This window comes from Cricetulus griseus, chromosome 2, assembly GCF_003668045.3.
Source record: "Cricetulus griseus strain 17A/GY chromosome 2, alternate assembly CriGri-PICRH-1.0, whole genome shotgun sequence".
NCBI classification, from domain to species: Eukaryota; Metazoa; Chordata; class Mammalia; order Rodentia; family Cricetidae; genus Cricetulus; species Cricetulus griseus.
The window spans coordinates 398,400,664-398,422,188 of record NC_048595.1 but is presented as its reverse complement, the minus strand read 5'-3'; the positions used below and the strand labels follow the sequence as shown (position 1 = coordinate 398,422,188).

The 21,525-nt window shown below is 49.3% G+C and overlaps 1 protein-coding gene across 1 annotated transcript; it reads right to left on the bottom strand.

Moving 5' to 3' along the window:
- Positions 1-856: 856 nt before the first annotated feature.
- On the bottom strand, positions 857-4,415 carry Krt18 (keratin 18). The gene is made up of 7 exons (XM_027396650.2): positions 4,014-4,415; positions 3,218-3,300; positions 2,766-2,922; positions 2,003-2,167; positions 1,790-1,915; positions 1,307-1,530; positions 857-977 (listed from the first exon to the last, which is right to left on the bottom strand). The coding sequence occupies exons 1-7, from the start codon at positions 4,413-4,415 to the stop codon at positions 857-859; spliced, it is 1,278 nt and encodes a 425-aa protein (XP_027252451.1).
- Positions 4,416-21,525: the final 17,110 nt, after the last annotated feature.

The window sequence follows — 21,525 nt, the reverse complement described above, 5'->3', positions numbered from 1 at the left end:
GGCCATACCTCCATATCTCAGAAGAGCATGTCTCCACTGAGTGCCAGATCAGGGTCTAGGGGACCATAGGTAATGAGTGTGGGATGGGGTATGGGAATCTTTGGGCGGGAAGTTCTGGGATTTGGGCAAAGGAAAGAGGCAGAACAGGGGAGACTTTGTTTTCTCTGGACTCTGCAGGGGTCTTATGAGCATATTTTTTTTTCTTCAGAGAGGGTGGGCATAACCCAGGCTGGCTTTGAACTCATGATGCTCCTGCCTCTGCTTCACAGGTGCTAGGATTATAGGCCTATGCTACCATGCTTGGGTTTACCAAGTTCTTGCCTAAACCCCTTTTGAGAGAAGGTCTCAAATAGCTAAGGCTGGCTTCAAATTTTCTATGCAGCAGATGATCCTTCTGCCACTACAAAGTGGGATTTTAGAGGTGCACCACAACACCTAGCTGTTGTTGTTTTTAGTGGGACATTGGCGTGTGATGCAGGCTGCTCTGGAACTTGCTATATAGCCCACTGGCCTTGAACCAAAATAATGATCATATGTGCACACCACCATGCCTGGCTTCTTCACCAGGTCTCTTGAGCAGGAGATTCCTCAGTTTTATTTATACTTTCACCCCTACCTAGGACAGTCATATCTCCTACGTCTAGGTATTTTAAGAACCCAGACTCTTCCTTACTCACTGCCCAATCCATGTGAAACCCCTAGGGTCAAGAGACTTCTGTCTGACCCGAGATGGGACTGTAGACTCAACGCACATGTGCACAAGCATGAAGACTGCCAAGAAAGACACAAAGTGATGTTCAGTGACCTCTCAACTTTTATTGCTTCCTTAGTTCCCAGGGTAGCCTCCTTCTCAGCCTCAGTGTCTCAGAACTCTGGTGTCGTTGGTCTCGGACACCACTTTGCCATCCACGACCTTGCGGGTGGTTGTCCTCTGGACAGTTTGCATGGAGTTACTGGAGTCCAGGGCATCGCTGAGACTGTAAAAGATGACCACACCTTAGTTATAAACAGCCCCACAGAGTAGAAAGGAGACCAGAAATTCATAAAAATTTCTCCTGACTCCTAGCTTTACCTCCAAACTCTCTCCAGCCATTTCTTCCAGAAAAGGGAAACTCAAGGCTGAACTTCTATCCCAAGAGCAGCTAAGGGCAATACTTAGTCATTCCTTTCTCATGGGACAGAACCTATAACTCACTATCTTGAAGCCACTGCTCGGTGGTTACCATCAAACAGAACTTGGGACTTCCCAGAGTTCCAAAAGTGGAGAAAAGACCCTCACTTGTGTGGCTAGGAGAATATCTCTCACCTGAAGTCTTCCCCATCTTCCAGCAAGCGGCGGTAGGTGGCAATCTCAGCCTCAAGCTTAACCTTGATGTTCAGCAGGGCTTCATATTCCTGGGTCTGGCGTTGCCCCTCTGCCCGGGTTTGTGCCAGCTCTGACTCCAGGTGCAGAAGGACCCCATTGAGCTGCTCCATCTGCGCACTGTATCGGGCCTCCACATCCCTAAGGCTGTTCTCCAAGCTGATTTTCTGCATGGCACAGAAAGATGGGAGGGTGAGTCCTAGCCTGTTTTACCCTTCATTCTCTGACAGGGTCTTGAGGTCTACCTGTGTGCTAAGTACTAGGCTCCAGTGTGGGAGTAATGGGAAATAGAAAGAGAAGTGCTTCAGTTTAGGGAATCCCTTGATTCTGTCAGGAGGAGGAAGAGGGACAGACAGCTGGGGCTGAGGCCACATATCAGAGGTTTGGATCCAGAGGAACTGCAGCAGGTGACTGTGGGACTCTCACCTGATTTTTCATGGCATCCAGGTCGATCTCCAAGGCCTGGAAGGTGCGCCTCAGGTCTGTGAGTGTGGTCTCGGCATCTCTGATTTCAGCAGACTGGGTGGTGACTACTGTGGTACTCTCCTCAATCTGTAGTGCGGGGAGGGTCAGTCAAGACCAGCCTTCGTTGGCAGCCTCCTCCTCACACCCTGACAACCAGCCTTTCCTCTTGCATACCTGCTGGGACCAGTACTTGTCCAGTTCCTCACGGTTCTTCTGAGCCAGCTCCTCATACTGGGCCCGGATGTCAGCCATGATCTTGCTGAGATCCTGAGATTTGGGGGCATCCACTTCCACAGTCAGTCCAGAGCTGGCAATCTGGGCTTCCAGTCCTTTGACTTCCTGAAGAAGGCAGAAACAAGGGGAGGGGGTACCTAAGAGGGGGCACTGAAGGTCAGAGTCCCAACCCAGCCCTTCATCACTTTTCTAGATGGCCTTTTCTAGAAGGCAATGATGAGCATAATGAGGGAAGAAAGGGAAGGAGATCCTGGACTTGCACTTAGCAAATCTGGGCTTCTGCTCCAGACGGGTAGGAATGCCACTTCTTCACTGCCTGAACCTGCCACTCAGAGATAATTTCCTCTCTGCATCTTATCCCCTCCTCCCCCCACATAACTTTACCTTAAACTTCTTCCAGAAGCCCTACCAGCTCCTAAGACTGGCAATCTCTACCTTTGTCTCCATCTCCCCTTATTTACACAGGCTGGCATTGAAATCAATCCTCCTGCCTCAGCTTTCCAGTGGTAGGGCTGCAAGCTAGACTTTATACTATTATGAGGTCAAGATAATGTAGGCTAACTTGGGTGAGCTCTTTTGCTCTTAATCAAAACAGGCTAGCAGCCCAGGCTGGTGGCTCTAAATTTCCATGCAAGGCTGATTTTGGGGGCAGCCTTGCCCATCTAAGTCTTGGCTCCCAGGCCTAGTCAGTAGCCCCACTTGCCTCCTCGTGATTCTTCTTCATGAATAGCAGCTCTTCCTTGAGGGCTTCAATTTCTGTCTCGAGCTGCAGCCTTGTGATGTTGGTGTCATCCACCACCTTTCGGAGTCCATGGATGTCGCTTTCCACAGACTGTCTCATGGCCAGTTCTGTCTCATACCTGAAGGAGTGGAAGTGATCAGTGGACCCCATCTGATCTAGAGCCTTCCCAACCAGAGCCACCTCCCTAGCCTAGCCTTAGGCCCATCACAAACCAGTCACCTGAGTCAGGCATCATTTCCTCAGCACTGTTCTTGGCTGCCAGGAGCAGTAATGCTTAAACTGGGCTGCATGAATGAACAGTTAAATGACCACTCAAAGGACCCTAACCTGAATAAGCCTCGGAAAGGAAACCCCACCCTAACACAGCCCCTGGAGTAGACCACTCTTAACTCTAGTTGTAGCCCCAGACTTACTTGACCCTGAAGTCATCGGCAGCGAGTCGAGCATTGTCGATCTGCAACACGATGCGGGCATTGTCCACGGAATTTGCAAAGATCTGGGTGGATTAAAGCAGAGGGTCTCTGTGAGAGTACCAGGTCAAATGATGGGTGGGTAGGGGCAGGATCGGGAATGCGGATGTGTCTTCTGTTTCACTGAATGCATCCCAGGCCCGGAACTGCCAGAGGCTAGCGTTCCCATCTCCCTTTCCACCTGTGCAGCCTCTCCCTTCATGGACTCTTAGATCCTGGCACCTTGCCCCTCTGTCTGGGCCTGCACTATCCCGCCTGCCTGCAAACGAGCAGCTCTCTCCTGGCAATTTCGCCCGGTGCACCTGCGAGCTAACCTCTTGTTCTGGGCCCCCCACCCCCTTGACTGGCCCCTCCCACAGGTAGGCTCCTGTTTACTTCTGGATGACTCAGCCTTAGCTACATCCGCTTAACCCTGTAACTGTCCCCACTGAAAAAGAAGTGAGTGTCTGGGTCCACATTATGCCCCCCTTTTTTTCTGCGGGGCTCTTATTCCTGTTCCCTTCCCACTACACCCTTTGGGGGAAGCGAACTCCAGTGTGTAGGCACCACGCTTGGAATTCCTAGGTTGTGGGTGGGAATCCAAAGTATTCCTGTAGAGTGGGGAAATGGGATGGATGTGGAATGGAACTAGTCAACCACCCACACCCTATTGAAGTTGTTTTGGGGGGTGGGGATGGGGTGGGGGCACTGGATGACCACAATGTCTGGGAACGAGGGCTCCTCCCCTCATGCCCCTTACCTGAGCCCTCAGGTCCTCGATGGTCTTGAAATAGTGGCCCCAGTCTCTGACGCCCTGGGACCCCTTCTTTTCTAGATGTTCCCGGATTTTGCTCTCCAATCTCCTGTTTTCAGTCTCTAGGCTCTTCACCCTGTCCAGGTAGCTGGCCAGGCGGTCGTTCAGGTCCTGCATGGTCTCCTTCTCGGTCTGGATGCCACCCATTCCAACCAGGCCTGCAGACCCCACGGAGCCACCCCAGACGTTTGTAGAGCGGGACACAGAGATTCGGGAACCCGAGCCCCCAGCACCTGCATAGACGCTGGCCGCGCTGCTGGCAGGCCGGACCCTTTGGCTGGGCGTCCGCACAGAGCCCAGGGACCGGTAGTTGGTGGAAAAGGTGGTGGAGCGGGTGGTGAAGCTCATGTTTTCTGGAAATGAGAGCGAAGCGAGAGACCGGGACAGGAGTTTGGACGGTCGTGGAGAGTGGCAGCCCTCGGCCTGTTATATCGCTGAGGGAGGAGGTGGGGACATCCTCTGCAGGCCCCGCCCCCGCCACCGGAGCCGCAGGCGCCAGGAGCAGGCGATTCCTGTGACTTACCTGGTCGCACCCTTTTTTGGTTTTCTTACACCAACACTGCCCTGCCACCCTCACCGCTCCAGGAAGGGGGTGACTAATCCGGGCCACCAAGGATAACAGGTGGTGTTAGCCCTTGAGATTTTGCTTTTAGAGAAGGAAATGGCTTTTCTAATACGGGTCTCATAAATAGGTGTCCACTAGGGCAAAGATTTTTATAGAGTGTCCTTAGAATTTAAGTAGGGGGAGAGTCCTGGAGTCCCCAGGAGTCCTGGGGAAGAAAAGTTGGGAGCTCAAGAAGAGGAAGAGAGGGGCTGGAGATACGGTTCAGCGGTTAAGAACACTGGTTGCTCTTGTAAGAGGACCTGGGTTCAATTCCCAGCACCCACATGGCAGTTCACAATTCTCTGTACCTCCAGTTCCAGGGTACCTGACACACTCATGCAGACATGCAGGCAAAACACCAATGTGGTAAAAATTAGTAAATAATAATTAATAAATTAATAATTAATAAATAAATAAAAAGAGGAAGAGAAATAAGATGCGCAGGTCTCTTAGTTTTCACACTCTGGTCCCAAGGCACTGGTTCCCAGTCAGTGCTTTGGCTCTGTCCACTGCTAAGCATGTGTCCAAAGGGAACTATGAAAATATATATTGTCAAATGTGGAAATATATTCGTAAACACACAGGAACACATTTCCTCACTCAGTCCCTGGTGGCTTGAGTGCACAGACAGGGTCTCATGTAGCCCAGGATGGTCTTGAATTTTCTATGTTGTCAAGGAGGACCTTTAGCTCCTGATCCTCCTGTCCCTACTTTTCAAGTGCTGGGATCACAGGCATGAGATATCACACCCAGGTATATCGGGTGCAGAGGATCAAACCCAAGACCTCATATTCGACATAAGCACTCTGCTAGCTGAGTACACAGCCAGCCCAAGAGCACCTACAATTTAACCAGTATTTGCTGGACACCTATTGTGTGTCATGCCCTTTCTAGTAGCCATTGGAACAGCAGGGAAAAGAGACCACTGTCTCTCCTACAGACTATACTGTGTCTGAAGAGGTTGGGGTTTCAGAAGGCAGGCAGGGATGCATAGAAACACCCTGTTAGGTTTGAACCTGATTGCCTACACCTCTATTATCCCGACCCCTGCCACCTGCCCGAACCTCCCCCTCCTCCTGCTCCCTGGGCTTTTTCTTCTATCCTTCCTGGTCAGTCTTCTTAATGCTCTCTGACCTTCCAGCATGCTCCCTGATAAAACCCCAAACCTGTGCAACACCCCAGCCCCTACTCCTGTTGAAAGAAGACCCAGAAACCCTGAGATTCAAGCTAGTCAGCACCTGGAGCACGTTTTTCTGGCAGGACCTGGTGTTTGTCACATATGTGGCCATGCTCTTTGCTCTGGAATGGACGGATCTATTGATCCTTATCGAGCGGCCAGCTGAACTGACTCTGTGTTAGGCAGACAGAAAAGTAAAACTGGGAGAGAAAAGAACCTTAGGAAGGGCCCAGGTCAGCAGATCAAGCCGATTCAGGGTGTGAATGGATTGTTCTAAGCCTGCCTCCTTCTGGATGGGAAAACCCTGGAAGACTCCACGGGAGCTGGGACCTGGCTGGGGAGGTTGGGTGTTGCCAGAGACATCCAGGCAAATGGAATGCAAACTAACATACAAACGAATGCCCATTGGTTTTGCATGAAGGCTTCTTGGCGGCTGGAGATTCCAGCCAGTTACAGGGTTTTTTTTTTCAGCTTTACAAATTCTCCCACTGAGGTCCACAACTGCCCTATTTTATAGGACCATACAATGAAGTGTGGATAGCTTTTGCTGTTTTGTTTTAGGCTTTAAGTTATCCAACTTGGGTTCTTTGCTGGTTGGGTAACCTCAAAAAGTCACTCAACTGAACTTCAGGGTTTTCTTGTTGGTGGTGTTTTTTTTGTTTTGTTTTTGTTTTCTTCACTTCTATGGAGAGGGAAAAAAAGAAAGAACTGCCTGTCTAGTTTTCCGGCAGGCAATGCATAGGAATGTTAATCGCAACGCTCATTCTTGAACAAATAGGAATTACTTACTGGAGAGTAAGGCCTAACTCAGGAGGGCATAGGGCAGGACTCTTAATCTCGAGGAGGCCTCAAGTCACGTAGGACCACAGGGGAACTAGCAGACCCTAGAATTCTTCTCTAAGCCGGGGGATGATTCTGCTCTGATCTTGCCCCACCCTTGAAGCGCTGGCCCCTCTGCGGGCGGGGAGGTTTGCAGTGGGGTTGGGGAGTTGCAACGTCTCCTTATCTCTCAAAGCTAACGTAGATGGTAGCATTCCTGACCTCTTGCAGCATGGGGCAAATACCGACCTCAGGAGTCCAGTGCCAGCTTGCCCCTTCCCCTCACTTCCGGATTCTTCTGTGATAGGGTCTTAAAACTCATCCTGACAGTAGGCGCGGTGGGGAGAGGGGCGTGGGGGAATAGTTTCACTTCAAGATCCTTAGGGCTGAGCCTCTGGGTTGGGGGTGGGGGCAAGGGAATGGAGTAGCAGTGGAGCCAGTCTGTGGAGAGGGAGGGGCGCGAGCGGTCAGCCGAGAAGCGCAGAGAACAAAGACGAGTAAAGAGAGGTTGAGCGGTGGGGTGAGGGGTAGGGGGAGAATGTCTTGGGGTGGGGAGGAGGAAGTGATTCCCTCCCCCAGGCCCTGCATTCACTTGTCCTGCAGAAGGGCAGGGAACCGGCACTGCAGGTTTAACTAGGAGAAAGCACGGTGGAGACTGTAGGGTGGCCGTCCCGCACTCTCAAGCTCACTCTACTATAAAGGGCTAGAGCCATGCTCTGTGCAGACTAGATAGTGGGAGATTAGAGGATTAGAGAGGATTGTGAGGGTCTGGAGTCAGGAGGCCCAGAAATTGTTATCTGGCCCAGCCCGGAGGAGCTGGGGTGGAGGATGGGGCAAATAGAGGTGGGAGGGTGTTCAGAATGTCATTCCAGGGCTGTGCGGTGGAGTCTCTACTGTGAGTGCAAGGCTGGTTCCGACTTCTTTCTTGGAATTCACTATGTGGTCCAGGTTGGCCCGGAACTCTGGAATCAGCCTCAGGGCCTCCTGGAGTGCTGAGATTAAAGGAGTGAGCCCCATGATTATTTATCCTTTTTGAGATAGTTTCAAAGTGTAGCCCAGGCTGGCCCCAAATTTATGATCCTCCAGAGTGCTGGGATTACAGGTGACACCACACCCAACTGGAGCCTCTCCTTGAAGAATTAAGTGATTCAAGTGTTGGAGAACACGGGACTTTGTGGTGGGGGTGAGAGTGTTAGAGGAGCAGGGAGATTCAGTTTCCCTTCCAGGAGGGGTTTTGGCAGGGCTCTGAGACCTGGAGCAATGAGGTGGAACTTTGGGTCAGGTAAGTTTGGTGTAGAATGGACTTGGAGGGGGAGCTCAGTGAATGGTTTAGGTTTAAACGATTATCTAAAAAGGATGGGCTGGGCATGGTGGCATGAGCCTGGGATACCAGCACTGGAAGGCAAAAGGATTTGGAGTTTCAGGCTGACCGAGGTTGTTTGAGTCCCTGTCTAATAAAACAAATGAACTTGGCTGGGTGTAGCTGACATGGTAGAATGGTTGACTAGCTAGCTGTCAGGAACCCTGAGTGATAGATGCAGGAGGATTGGAGTTCAAAATACATAGGGAATTTGAAGCCAGCCTAGGCTGGCTCTGTCTGTAACATAAAGTAGGGTTCTAGAGAGTCAGGAAGTATAGTTGGGTAGACTGAAAGAGAGCCTAAAGGGGGGGGGCATGGAGTGTGCAGCCGGGGAGCAGAGGGGCATTGAGGAAAGACCTCCAGAACTCTCTGGGGGTATCCTCCCCATTTGAAGTCCTAGGGCAGCTTATGCAGGGTAGAGCTGGGGTGGGGTTCTGAGGGCTCCATTTGGGCATTCTCCCCTGGAGTGGGAGTGTGGGGATGCACTGATGCTTTCAATCTTACTGCCTCAGTTGTTTGTACCAGAGGGGTCTTTCCTAGGGTTAATGAAGGAGGAAAATTCTGCCCTCCTGCTCAGGAGCACCTGCGTGCCTACCAGTGCTCTCTGGCTGCTGAAGCAGAAAGAAGACATCCTAGGAACTCCCATGGCCCCTGCTCTCCACTCCAGCCTCCTTCATTAAGGTGGCTTTGCCAGATCTCATATTCTCTTCTTCTCTTCCCTTATGGACTCCAGTAAGCTTGTCCTGGAATTCACTCTGTAGACCAAGCTGGCCTAGAATTCACAGAGATCCCCCTGTCCCTGCCTTCTGAGTGCTGGGTTTAAAGGTGTGCACCCCCACCACCTAGCCACAAATAAAATCTTAATTAAAAAAAAAAAGTTGCTAAAAGATTGGGCATGAGAGCCAGGAGTTGGTGCCACACACCTTTAATCCCAGCACTCGGGAGGCAGAGGCAGGTGGATCTCTGTGAGTTTGAGGCCAGCCTGGTCTCCAGAGCGAGTGCCAGGATAGGCTCCAAAGCTACACAGAGAAACCCTGTCTCAAAAAACCAAAAAAACAAAACAAAAAGATTGGGGATGGGACTCTGGCAGAGTGGTTACAAGGCCCTGGGCTCCATTCCTAGTACAACAGAACAAAACACCAGATTGTTGAGAAAGAAACAGACAGGTATCCATCCCCCTGGAGGTGATAGAGTGAGTGGAAGGTTTCCCTAGCAAGTGTGGGAATGTTGCTCTCAGCCTTACAGAGAGCAGAACACTGAAAATTGTTCCCGTTCTAAGGTGAGTCTAGAGGAAATGGAAGTTGGTAGCAGTAACCATTGATTCCAGCTAAGAGTCTCGAAGAAGTGACATCCAAGCTGAAACCTGAACAGTGATGGTACTAGTAGGTGGCAGAACTGGGACTCATTGGCAACCTTCCATGCTTCTGCCTCTCCTCTAATAGGAAGCATGAGGGAGGTAAAATAAAAGGCAACTAGAGAACCAGGTGGTGGTGGTGGTGCATGCTTTTAATCCCAGCGCTCAGGAGGCAGAGGCAGAGGCAGGCGGATCTCTGTGAGTTCTAGGCCAGTCTGGTCTACAGAGTGAGTTCCAGGGCAGCCAGGACTGTTATACAGAGAAATCCTGTTTTGAAAAACCCAAACCAAACCAAATCAAAACAACAACAACAACAAAATGACAACTAGAAGGTCTCAGTGGAAAGCTGGGTGAGGAGTGAGAGACAGATGCCTGTGGTTGACACCAGCTGTATAAAAAAACCAAGGGCAGGAACCAGGTATAGTGGTGCTTGTCCCTAATCTCAATACTCAGGAGGCTGAGACAGGTGTATCCCTGTGAGTTCAAGGCCAGTCTGGTCTACACAGAAACTCTGACTCAAAAAAAGTAGGAGGATCATGAGTTCAGGGCCAGCCTCAGCTCCATAGCTAGTTTGAGACTAGCCTAGACTACAAGAGACTACTTTTCAAAAAAAAAAAACAAAACAAAAAAAAACAAACAAACAAACAAAAAAACAAACCCAAGAATAGGGGCTGGAGAGATGGCTCAGTAATTAAAAGAAGTTGCTGGTCTTCTGGAGGACCCAGGTTCAATCCCTAGCACCCACATGACAGCTCACAACTGTCTATAACTCCAGTTCTAGGGGATCTGGCACCTTTACACAGATACACATGCAGGCAAAACACCAATGTACATAAAAATATAAATACATAAATCATTAAAAAATAAAAACCCAAGTCAAAACAAATAGCAAAAGAGAAGTGCAGCTGGGAAGTTGGTAGAAGCGTGGGTGGGTGGGTGGGGGTTTGGGTTATCTGAGGACTATGTAGCCCTAGCTGTACAGGAAGTCACTATGTAGACCGGGTTAGTCTGGAACTCACAGAGCTCCCTGTCTGTGCCTCCCTGTGCCTGGCTGCTGGCCCCACATTTACATTATATCAATTACTTGCTTAGTTAAGTGTCTGTCTGTGTGTGTAATGGGCACATTCTGTAGAGAACCTATGGAGGTCAGAGAACAGCTTTCAAGACTCAGTTTTTTCCTTCCAGCCTGTGGATCATCAGGGATCAAACTAAGGTCACCAGGCTTGGAGGCAAGCACCATTACTGATGGAGCATCTTGTCAGCCGGTTCCTTTTTTGTCTTTTAACGATGTTTTTTACCGAGATGTTCTTAATTTTTGTTGTTGCTTTGGTTTTTGAGACAAGGTCTCATGGATCCCAGGCTGCTGTGTAGCTGAGGGTGACCTTGAACTTCTCATCTTCCTTTCACCACCAACAAAACAACATATATCTCTTAAAATGACAGTAGCACATGTTGCATATGTAAGATGTACCAGGCACACACAGCACTCTACAGGGGTCACACTGCTTAGTCTCAACTAACTCAGTGAAGCGTGTTCTCATGTCTGAACTTCAGGCAGTTTCAGGCTTCTGGCTTTGGAGGCAGGTGATGCTGTCTACCAGGCAAGAAATCAAGGGAGGCGGTAAGGCGGTAAGCAGTGTTACATAGTGATTTCAGTTTGGAGCCTGTTTAGTTATGATTTCTCTTGCGGTTATAAGGCGCCATGACCATGAGCAACTTGGGGAGGAAAGGATTTATTTTATCTTACACTTCCACATCCCAGTCCATTATCGAAGGATGTCAGAGCAGGAAACTGGAGGCAGGAACTGAAGCAAAGGCCTCGGAGGATTGGTCCTTCCTGGCTTGCTCCTCATAGCTTGGTCGGTCTTCTCTCTTGTAATATCTAGGACCACTTATCCTGGGATGGCATTGCTCGTAGTGGGTAAGGGCCTTGCCACATCAATTGTTACCCATGAGAATGCCCCACAGACTTGCCTAGAGGGCATTTTCTTAGGCATTTTCTCAATTAAGATTTTCTCTTCTGAGATATATTTGGGTTTGTTTCAAGTAGACAAAGCCACCCTGCACAGCCACAGATTTGAGGACAGATGACAGCCAAGATGCTGCTGTGCAGCTCCCACGGGGGTTCAGAGATGTTTGACACACACAGATTGCCCAGAAGAAAAGAGAAGGAGGCATATCCTAAGAGCCTCTGTGTGTGTGTGTGTGTGGGGGTAATTCCCGAGTCACTAGTGTGTGTATGGGGGGGGGGGCAGTTCCTAAGTCACTAGCTGTTAGCCTCTGTGTGTGTGTGTGTGTGTGTGTGTGTGTGTGTATGTGGCAAGGGGTTCCTGAGGTACTAGCTGTTAGTGGTGCATGTCAGAGTTTTGAAGGGCACATGACTTTCCAAACAGTGCATTATTAAGAATGATGGCTGGAGCCAGGCGGTGGTGGCGCACACCTTTAATCCCAGCACTTGGGAGGCAGAGGCAGGTGGATCTCTGGTCTACAAGAGCTAGTTCCAGGACAGCCTCCAAAGCCACAGAGAAACCCTGTCTCAAAAAAAAAAAAAAAATGTCTAGAGCTGGAGAGATGGCTCAATGATTAAGAGCACTGACTGTCCTTCCAGAGGGCCCAGGTTCATAGTGACTCATAACCATCAATTCCAGTTCCAAGAGATCTGATACCTTCTTCTGAACTTTAAGGGCACCAGACACCCACCTGTTACACATACATATGGGTAAGTCAAACACTCATACACATAAGATAAGATAAAAAATAAAATCTCAAAAAAAAAAAGATGGTGGCAGCCATGGCAGCCCTGCTGGGCAAGAGTTCTGATTCAGTGACTGACAGGAAGGAGTGAGGGTGTTGCCACCTCAGTGTTCTTAACTCCCCCACCCCCCAGCCAAGAAGCCATCTCTTTAGCTTTGAAATCTTTGCTGTCCTTCTCTCCTTGATGCTATTCACTACTTAGCTTCTCTGCAGTTAGCTCAGTTCCTCATTCCTTTTTTTCTCTGGCACAGAGGTCGGGAACATCTCCTATCTTAGTGTTTGTCTGTCTCTGGTCTTAAAAGGTTGAGAAGGGGTAGAAATGTGTTTCTATAAGATGGGTGGCCCCTTCTCAGCTCCAGGCTGGCTCTTACTTGGCCACAAGGGGGTGCTGGGTTAGAGCAAGCCGCATGGCATACAGTTGGCAGGCTGGCAGCAGAACCTTGGGACTGGGTACATATGGCTCCACCCCTTATGTCCAGGACCTTTGCTCTCAGCCCTAAAGGCACTGGCCCTAGGTTGCCATGGCAGCCTCTTAGTTTGGAATAAACAGAGTCGTCCTCATGCTGTCCAGGTAATTGACACCTAAGTGTCTCTCCAGGGATAGGCTGGAATTTCAAGTGTCCAGCCCCTAAACCCCCCAGGGGAGGCCAAGGAGGGTGAGTCATTGCATTTTGGCCCCTTACCATTTTTTTTTTTTCCGTCTTGCCTACTGCTCCCTCACCCAACCTGTGTCCTACTGGAGTTGGGAAGGGCAGGAGACAAGAGCTGGAACTCACTTGGGGACTATCAGAACAGGTAGTGTGTGTGGATGAAGGCTTCTGCACAGCTACCCAGAGCTTTAGCTGCTATCCCTGGGATCCGAGAGGGACAGTAATCGCTCATTTCTTCCTTGTCCTCCACATTCTTGGATCCAGAGTAAGGGCGAGAAGGTGGGGAGGAAAGCAGAGAACAGGACTTGTCTGGGTAGAACTGGCTCACACACTCACTCTACTGAAGGGAACAAGACAGTGTTTTGAGGAAGGTGCTATGGTTTGCAATGTGAGAGCTGTGGACATAGAACCCCAAACCCTGCTTGAGCCCTAACCACTATTCACAGAATGAATTGCTTCTCAATGTCCTGGGTTCCTCACACATGAATAAGGATAATGATACTGAACTCTCAAGGTCATTGTGAGGACCTGATGGGACAAATAAAGAAGAATGTCCCTTAGTGCACAGTCCACACATGGATCAGGCTTCTTACAGTCAGAGTACAGAGCTCAGCTATGCCCACAGCAAGTGAAACCCAGTCCAGGGTATGACAGGAGGGTCTAGGGGTGGCTTCTCTCTGGCTGCTGGGAGGAGGGGCTGTCATATAGTATTCATTCAGCAAATGTTTGCTGAGTGAATGGGGTGTGTGGAGGGGCAGGGAGGGTCAGGCTTCAGCAGCAGGTGGCACTACACGAGGGAGGGCACAGCTCTGGGAGGCGGGGCTCAGAGTGGCAGCCAGTGCCAGGTAGGCAAGACTGAGCCTTTGCCGACAGATGAGAGAAGTGACCTTTATTCAGAAGGTGATGGGAAGCTCAGGGCTGGGGAGTGACAGGATCAAAGCAGTGTTTGTAGAAGATTGGCCTGCCTGAGCGCTGGCAGGGCACAACTTGGAGCAAGTGGGGGTACCTGGCAAGGGAAAGCATGGCTCTGGAGAGGACAGTGAGGTCATCGATACCACCTGCAGAGGGGCCGATTAAACACTCTCTCCCTGACTGGCCTCACTAGCCTGTGAGGAGGGAGGGGGAGCTTGGCAGGGGCCTGGGGAATTTCTCAGGGACACCAGGAACCAGAGAACAGAGCCTCCTTTTTCTCCCTTCTCCCCTCCTAGGTCTGCTTAGGGTGGAGGCGTGACAGGGGGCACAGCCCTGGCAGTAGGCTGTCCCTTTGTTTCTCAACCCTGCTCCTGTCTATTTAGTTGGATCTTAGATTTTGAAACTTATAGAAAGAGAAACCATTGACTCCAATTAACAACTGGGTATCAACTCTACATCTTAGAACAGAGGGAAAACTGAAGGACAGTTTGTGCCTAGCTTTCCTGAGGGGAATTTTTGGCTCAGCGCTGCTGGTAAGACTTGGCCCATAGCCTTCATGAGAATCGATCACCTGGCCCACCTCTTCACCTCTCTGTACAGAGAGGCGGGTCCCCTCTGCTCCCATTTCATTTCAGAATGACCACATATCCGGCAGTGAATCAGGTGTGCCGCAGGCCCCAGCCTTGGGCTCTGACTCACCCTGAGTTCTGGGAACCTCAGAAGAGCCTGGGAGATAAAGTTTTTGGTTGTATACAGCTCTGGCTTGGGTAAACCCTGCATGCAGGCCACCCAGCTGCATTCCACTGTTGGTCGGGATAGGGGGATGGCTTACTCAGGCTTCCCCAGGAATTCAGATGTCTGGCAGCTCTGTTTACCTGTTGAGCTTCTCAGTCTCTGGAGGTCATCTCTCTCCATCCCCAGTCCCTGTCCTGTAGAGGCTTGTCTACCCACCATGTGTTTGGCTTCTGGGAAGGCCTGACCCAGACAAGACTCTCCCTTCTCTTCCTAACCAGATCTTGGTTAGGAAGGCCTTTCTTGATTCTGGCCTTTTACTCCTTTTTGGTGCTTAGTAGGAGAAAGGACTGCTGAGGTCACAGGATGCCAGTGCATTGAGAAAGTAAACTGAGGCAGACTGTAGAGCACAGCTGAGCCTGGACCTTTTTAGCTGAGGGGAGTGAGACAGGAAGAAGGGGGGTGGGGAACAGAGAAAAACATAATTTATTATTATTAATAATTATTTATTTGGAAACAGAGGTTCACCGTATAGTCCTGGCTGTCCTGGATCTTTCTCTGTAGACCAGAATGGCCTCAAACTCACATAATTTTGTTTAAAGTTTAAAAACAAAACAAAACAAAAAACAAGCCAAGTGGTGGTGGTGCATGTCTTTAATCCCAGCACCTGGGAGGCAGAGGCAGAGGCAGAGGCAGAGGCAGAGGCAGATAGATCTCTGTGAGTTCAAGGCCAGCTTGGTCTATAAAGTGAGTTCCAGGACAGACCCCAAAGCTACAGAGAAACCCTGTCTTGAAAAACAAAAACAAAAACACAAAAACAAACAACACCCACCCACCCCCCCAAAAAAAAAACCCACTGTTTTTTGAGACTGGGTCTCACTATGTAGCTCTGACTATTCTAGCACTCTCTACAGACCAGGCTGGCCTTGCCTCCCTATTGCTGGGATTAAAAGCATGTACTGCCTACCACTCCTGGCATTATATTTTAACTAATCGTGTGTATGCACGCCAACATCATGTTGTGATTGTGAAGGTCTGAGGACAACTTGGGGACAGCTTTCTTCTTCCACTTTGTAGGTCCCCGGGATCAAACTCAGTCTTCAGGCTTGGTGGCTTTACCTGCTGAGTCATCTTCCTGCTGGGAATTTTGTTTAATTAGAGTCATAACCCCTAAAACAAGTGGATTCTAACCACAGGTCCAAGTGTCCTTTGGAACATGGGGGAATTTTCAGAAGTCAGGGGTCAGAGGGAAGAGTGCAGGGTATGTGGGTTCCTGGCTCTCCTATGCCAAAGCTCTGCAGCTATCTCACTAGTTTCTGGAAACCATATCCCTCATTAGAGGCACTGGCTACACAGAGCAGAGTCTGGAGCCTGCTTGCATGCAGGAGAATTTGTAATCCTGAGTGGCCAGAGAAGAGAGGATCTGACCAGGTGTTGGAGTCAAAGACCTTTGCTTCTGCCCAGGCCCAGTGTGCTCTGTGGCCGCAGGGAATACCCCCAGTTTCTACTCTTCTGCAGTCTCATCTGTGAAAAGCAGGCTGTTTGTACAGTTAGTTCTTCTGGTTTTAGCTGAGAGGGTTTAATGGGTTATAAGCAGACATGGTGCAGGGAGTGCCTTGAGGCAGAGGAAACAGGGCCCAGACCTGGTGTTCCTTCTCCAACTTCTATGTTTTAACTACCACGCTCAGCTCCCAAGTGCTTGTTCTGCTTATTTCTCATTTTCTGCATGGATTGCTACCTTAAGGGAACCCTAGGCCATGGGGTGCCTGGACCCATGTCCAGGCCTGTGATGGCCCGTGGGAGCCAAAACTTCAGAGTGGTGGCTCCAGGCTGGAGCCAGAGGGAGCCCATGCTGGACGCTTCCTGGAGAAGTTTGTGGCAGGGTCAAGCTAGAGCAATGGGGGGAACAAGGGGAAGGTGGGTGGGAGAGTAGGAGTAGGGTCTCTGGGCCCTAGAACTGCAGAGGTGGAGCGGTTTCATGAGGAGCCGTCAGTCAAAAGGAACAGAGTCAGGCCATGGGGAATAGAGAACAACTGGATGTGGAAGGCACTGGTGCCATGTGTCCACAGGTCTAGGAGCATGCTTACAAAACTGGGGAGGTGCAGCTGGAGGCTTCTGAGAGAGGAACACTGGTCTGGGGAGTTAAGGGTCCCTCCCTTCTCCTGTTGGGGCATTCCCTCTGCTTTCTGGGTTCCTCAAGCTGCTTTTCTGTCACTAGCAACTCTTAGTGTTCCTTGGATGTCACCTGGGAAACCAGGAGAGGCTAGGAGGAAGAGAGAGGGTGGGTGATGGGGACTGGATGTCAAAGTTCTGTCAGGAATGCAGAAACTGCATAGTGACTTGTGTTGCCATGGGAGCATGCCTAACAAGTCCCAGATGCTAAACTGGCTCAGTCTGGCCCTAACCCAGTCCAATCTCACTAAGTCAACAGATTTTTCTTTAAGACCTATGAATGGGTAACTGTGTGTGGATTTGGAGTTATCTCAGCCCTTTGAGACCAGGGAATCTGGAAGACAGGTGGGTTAAAGGGCAGTAGGCAGCAGGTCAGGTCTTTCTTTAGCTAAGCCCCTCTCTCATTCTTTCTCTCTCCCTTCCTCTTTTCTTCTCTCCATCCCCCTAGGTAGGGATGAAACCATCTTCAGGCTAGGAAGTATTCAACCACTTGCTGTATTCCTGGCCCTGTCTGTCTTGTTTTATCTCATGATAGAGAAGGCCAAGTCAGCCTTTGGATCCACTCACCCAGCATTTTCTGGAGTTAAGCAAGGTGTTTTCTAATGCTATAGGTATGCAGTTTGCAAGATAGTCATGGTTTCTGTTGAATGTAGCATTCCACAGCACTGGGCAGAGTTCCCTCAAGCCTGTTGGAATCCCTCAGTGGGCAGAAGACTCTAGAGGTTCATCAGACAGTGGTTGCATGATTAGATGGGTGCTATATGGCTTTGGACTTGAGAGTGTTTCTTTTGCATTATTGACCGGTATTCATCCCCCTGCCCAGTGCTTTATTATTTTTTTTTAATTACACTTATTTTTTTGTGTGTTTGTGTGTCTGTGAGATGGCACATGTAACATGGAACTTGTGGAATTAGTTCTCCTTTTCTACCATGTGGGTCCTGCAGATGAGTCATCAGGCTTGGCAGCATCTTTACCCACTGAGCCAGCCCTCTATTGTTTCTTCTTTTCTTCTTGAGATAGGGTTTCTCTGTGTAGCCCTGGCTGTTCTGGAACTCACTCTGCAGACAGGCTGACCTCAAACTCACAGATATCTCCCTGCCTCTGCCTGGTATTAAAGGCGTGTGCCACCACTGCCTGGTGACTAGTGCCTTTTTTTAAAAAAAATTATTTATTTTATGTGCATTGGTGCTTTTGGCTGCCCTGCATATAGTGTGAGGGTGTGAGATCTTGGAGTCACAGACAGTTGTGAGCTGCCATGTGGGTGCTGGGAATTTAACCCAGGTCCTCTGGATGAGCAGCCAGTGCTCTTAACCTCCGAGCTCTCTCCAGCCCCGACTGTTGCTTCTTTTAATAGGCACAATTAGACATGTTTCTGAAATGGAAGTCCTGAAGAAGCACACACAGCCTTTGGAGGTACACTGTATTACTTTGGAGGCTCTCACTATTACTTTGACAGGAGGAATTTGGAACTTCATTTATTTATTTTGCTTTTTCAAGACAGGGTCTCTCTGTAGCTTTGTAGCTTTGGAGCCTGTCCTAAAACTAGCTTTGGCCTCGAACTCACAGTGATCCAAGATTTTCCTGTCTATGCCTCTGGAGCACTGGGATTAAAGGTTTGCAACACTACCGCCTGGCTGAACTTTACTGTTCTTATTTGCAAATGGGAATGCTACCTTCCTCACTGGCTATTTTAGGGTTATAAGTATGTAAGAAATAAGACATTGTGACACTTAGGAGGAGCCAAATAAATGACAGCCACCATTGTCACTCTCCTGCCCACCCTTAGAGCTACCTTCACTACTGGCAGGGACAAGGGTCAGCTGGCAGTTTGCATGACTTGCTCCCTAGGAACTGCATTTGCAAGCACCAGTTTTGCATGGAGGCAGATTTTTGCCTATTATCGCTTTGTTACAGCCCTATCGAATCCTCCTTATCAACCCTGTTGCCACCTTCTTTTAGGTACTCTTCATGCTCCTCCGGCAAACGCTCTTCTTCAATCATCTCTTGTTGGTCAGCAGGTGCTGCAGAGGAGACCACGGTCTGCCCTAAAGGAGCTGTTCCATGCAGAGGCTGTAACAGTTAAGCTACTGTGAATTGAAACCTACTATTGTGCTCCAACCCATTGTTCTTAATCTGCTCTCTGAAAGATGTGCCATGCAAGTTTCTGGTTGTTGAAGAGGAATCTCAGAGAGGTTAAGTCACCTATTCAACTTCACACAAAAAATTCTTCAGAGGGCTCCTGTTCTCAGGGTCTTGGTCCTAGTCACAGCAGAACTTTTGAGAAAAGACAGAGACACTCCTCTAAGTCTGACAGGTCATTCCCGAGTCTCAGCTATGTGAGCTTAGGTACACAATGTATACTAGACGCCCCCTTTCACTGCTCTACTTCTTTGGGCCAGTTGTAAAACTTAGATAAGAGCTGGGGGGCTAGGAACGTGTCTCTGTGGTAGAGCAGAGATTCAGCATACCCCAAGTCCTGAGAAGTGCCACTGTTTTTCAGTGTGGCATGATTAGCAGGGGAGAAAACAGGTCACCATTATTGACCTTTGTTAGCTACTGACTCTACTCTGGCTTTTAACACACCATCTAGCCGTTCCACTCTTCCCTAGGAATTTTGTGCTTGCCTAGTGCCGTTTTACATTTCCAGAGCTTTCCATCCACCTTACTTTTGGGTTTCTTTTTCTTTCTTTCTACATAGCACTGGCTCTCTTGGAACTCACTCTGTAGACCAGGCTGGCCTCAAATTTACAGAGATCCACCTGCCTCGGCCTCCGGAGAGCTGGGATTAAAGGTGTGTGCTACCATGTGCTCCCATTTTTGTTTTTATGATGCTGGGGATTGAGCCTAGGCCTTCATATTGAAGGCTTTGTCACCAAGTTTGACCTCCAGCCTTCACACCTTACTTTTCTAAGCTGGGTGTGGTAGGGCATGGCTGCATTCACAGCACCTGGGAGAGGAAGCTGAAACTAGGGGATAGCTATGTGTTCAAGGCCAGCATGGAGTACACAGCAAGTTTCAAATTAGCCCATGTTACAGAGTCTGGCTCAACTAACCAATCTCTTCACCTTTTTTTCCCCCCTAAATTCAGCTTGCTCAAGGGTCTCCTTTCCCCCAAAGTTCTAAGGCACAAGTCTTAATCCTTTATTTATCTGAAATCAATATTTGGTTGGCAAGGCACCAGAGGCTGGCTCACTGTGTATGCCAATATCTTCATGATCTCCGGGCTTCCACATCTTTATTTGTGTACATTGGGGTTGGTGCCTGTAATGAACATCTGTTGTTTCTGCCTGCCTGGCATTCCCCCCCGCCCTCCTTTTGGTGAATCATCTCTTTTCCCTTCTTCCATTAGTTTGTGTGGGTCTGCCCTTTCCCCTATTTCCTAGGGGCTCACCATGGGATGTATCTAGCTCAGAAGACATCATTTATTCTTATTCTCCTGACCAAAGGCTTGGTTCAGAAATAGGCATGTGACCTGCCAGCCTAAGGAGAGTTACCCTTGGAACTTCAGCTGGAAACATCTGGAAATAAGCACTCCCTTGGTGGTGTCCATCCTCATCACAGCTTGGAGATGGCCTGCAAAGGAGACCAAAGGAGAAGAAAAGAGCCACTGAGTCCCTTTAGCTAGAGTATAAGTCAAATGCATCCTTTCTCAGTTGTGAGAACAAATAAATGACTTTATATGCTGAAGCCTGGTCCACTGGGTATCAGTTATTTATTGTCAAGAGCCTGTGTTGTGTGTTGGATATATGCCTTACATGCTGCTGTGCATGTATGCACATGTGAGAGGTATAGGAAGGCTGTATTTATGAGTCTGAGACGATGAGTGGCAGGTGGGGGGGCAAAGGTCGGAACATGTGCTCATGCTCATACGCATGATGGGATGTCAGATGGTTGTGCTCCTTGAAATATATGCATGGGTCACATAATGGGAAAGGACAGAGCTCTCTCTCTCTCTCTCTCTCTCTCTCTCTCTCTCTCTCTGCGTTATGTGCATATGATGGGATAGAGGGACTCTGACGTATAGTTGAAGTTGCGTGGCATGTGAGTTGCTTTTCTGGGAGAGAACTCCAGGTCCAGCTTTGCATTCGTTTGTATACTTGTTTCCAAAGGCACTTGCTTGAAGCCACCTGCCTGAGCAGCAGAATGGCTCAGACAGAACACAAGCCTGGTGACCTCAGTTCAATCTCCAGAACCCACATAATGGTGGAAGAGAGAAGAGTCTCCACACAGTTTCCCCCTGACATTCATATACATCTTCAGCTGCTTACTCATGCTCGGTGCAACCTCAATTTGACCACACAGTCCCTCTGTCTCTGTCTGTCTGTCTGTCTGTCTGTCTGTCTGTCTGTCTGTCTCTCACACACACACACACAATTGAATACTACTACTACTAAAAAAACCCCAGCCTGTCTATTATCATTAGCTCTACCCAACTAAAAATCCTCATTGTTTTCCAACGACCAAAGCCAAATTCCTTAGATATCCAAATGCTACACAGACTCATAAAACTTTTGTTGATACTGGTGAAGCTGGAACTATTGGAGGCACACCCATGAATATCATAGGCAGGTGGGACCTATTGGGGCACAGGAAGATTACCCTAGGTCAGAGGCATTTCTAGCCTCTACTCAAGTAGATGGACTGGTGGGCAGGGCTGGCCTTGGGACACTCCTTTTCGAGGAGACTCCCTCAGCCTTTCCTCTCCAAGGCTGCGGTTGCTTTTATGGCTGGTGATTTACTAAGGCATCTGCAGTATATGGGTTTTTGTGGCCTCCAGCTCTGATCTGGGCCCTTGATCCCCAGCCTTGTTTTCAAGATAGCCCTGGCTGTGGCTGTTTCTTTGCTCTCTAATCCTTCTTGTTCTTCCTTCTATGCCTCCCTACACAAACCAGAGAGCTTTCCCCAAGGCAGGCTCCTGGCCAGA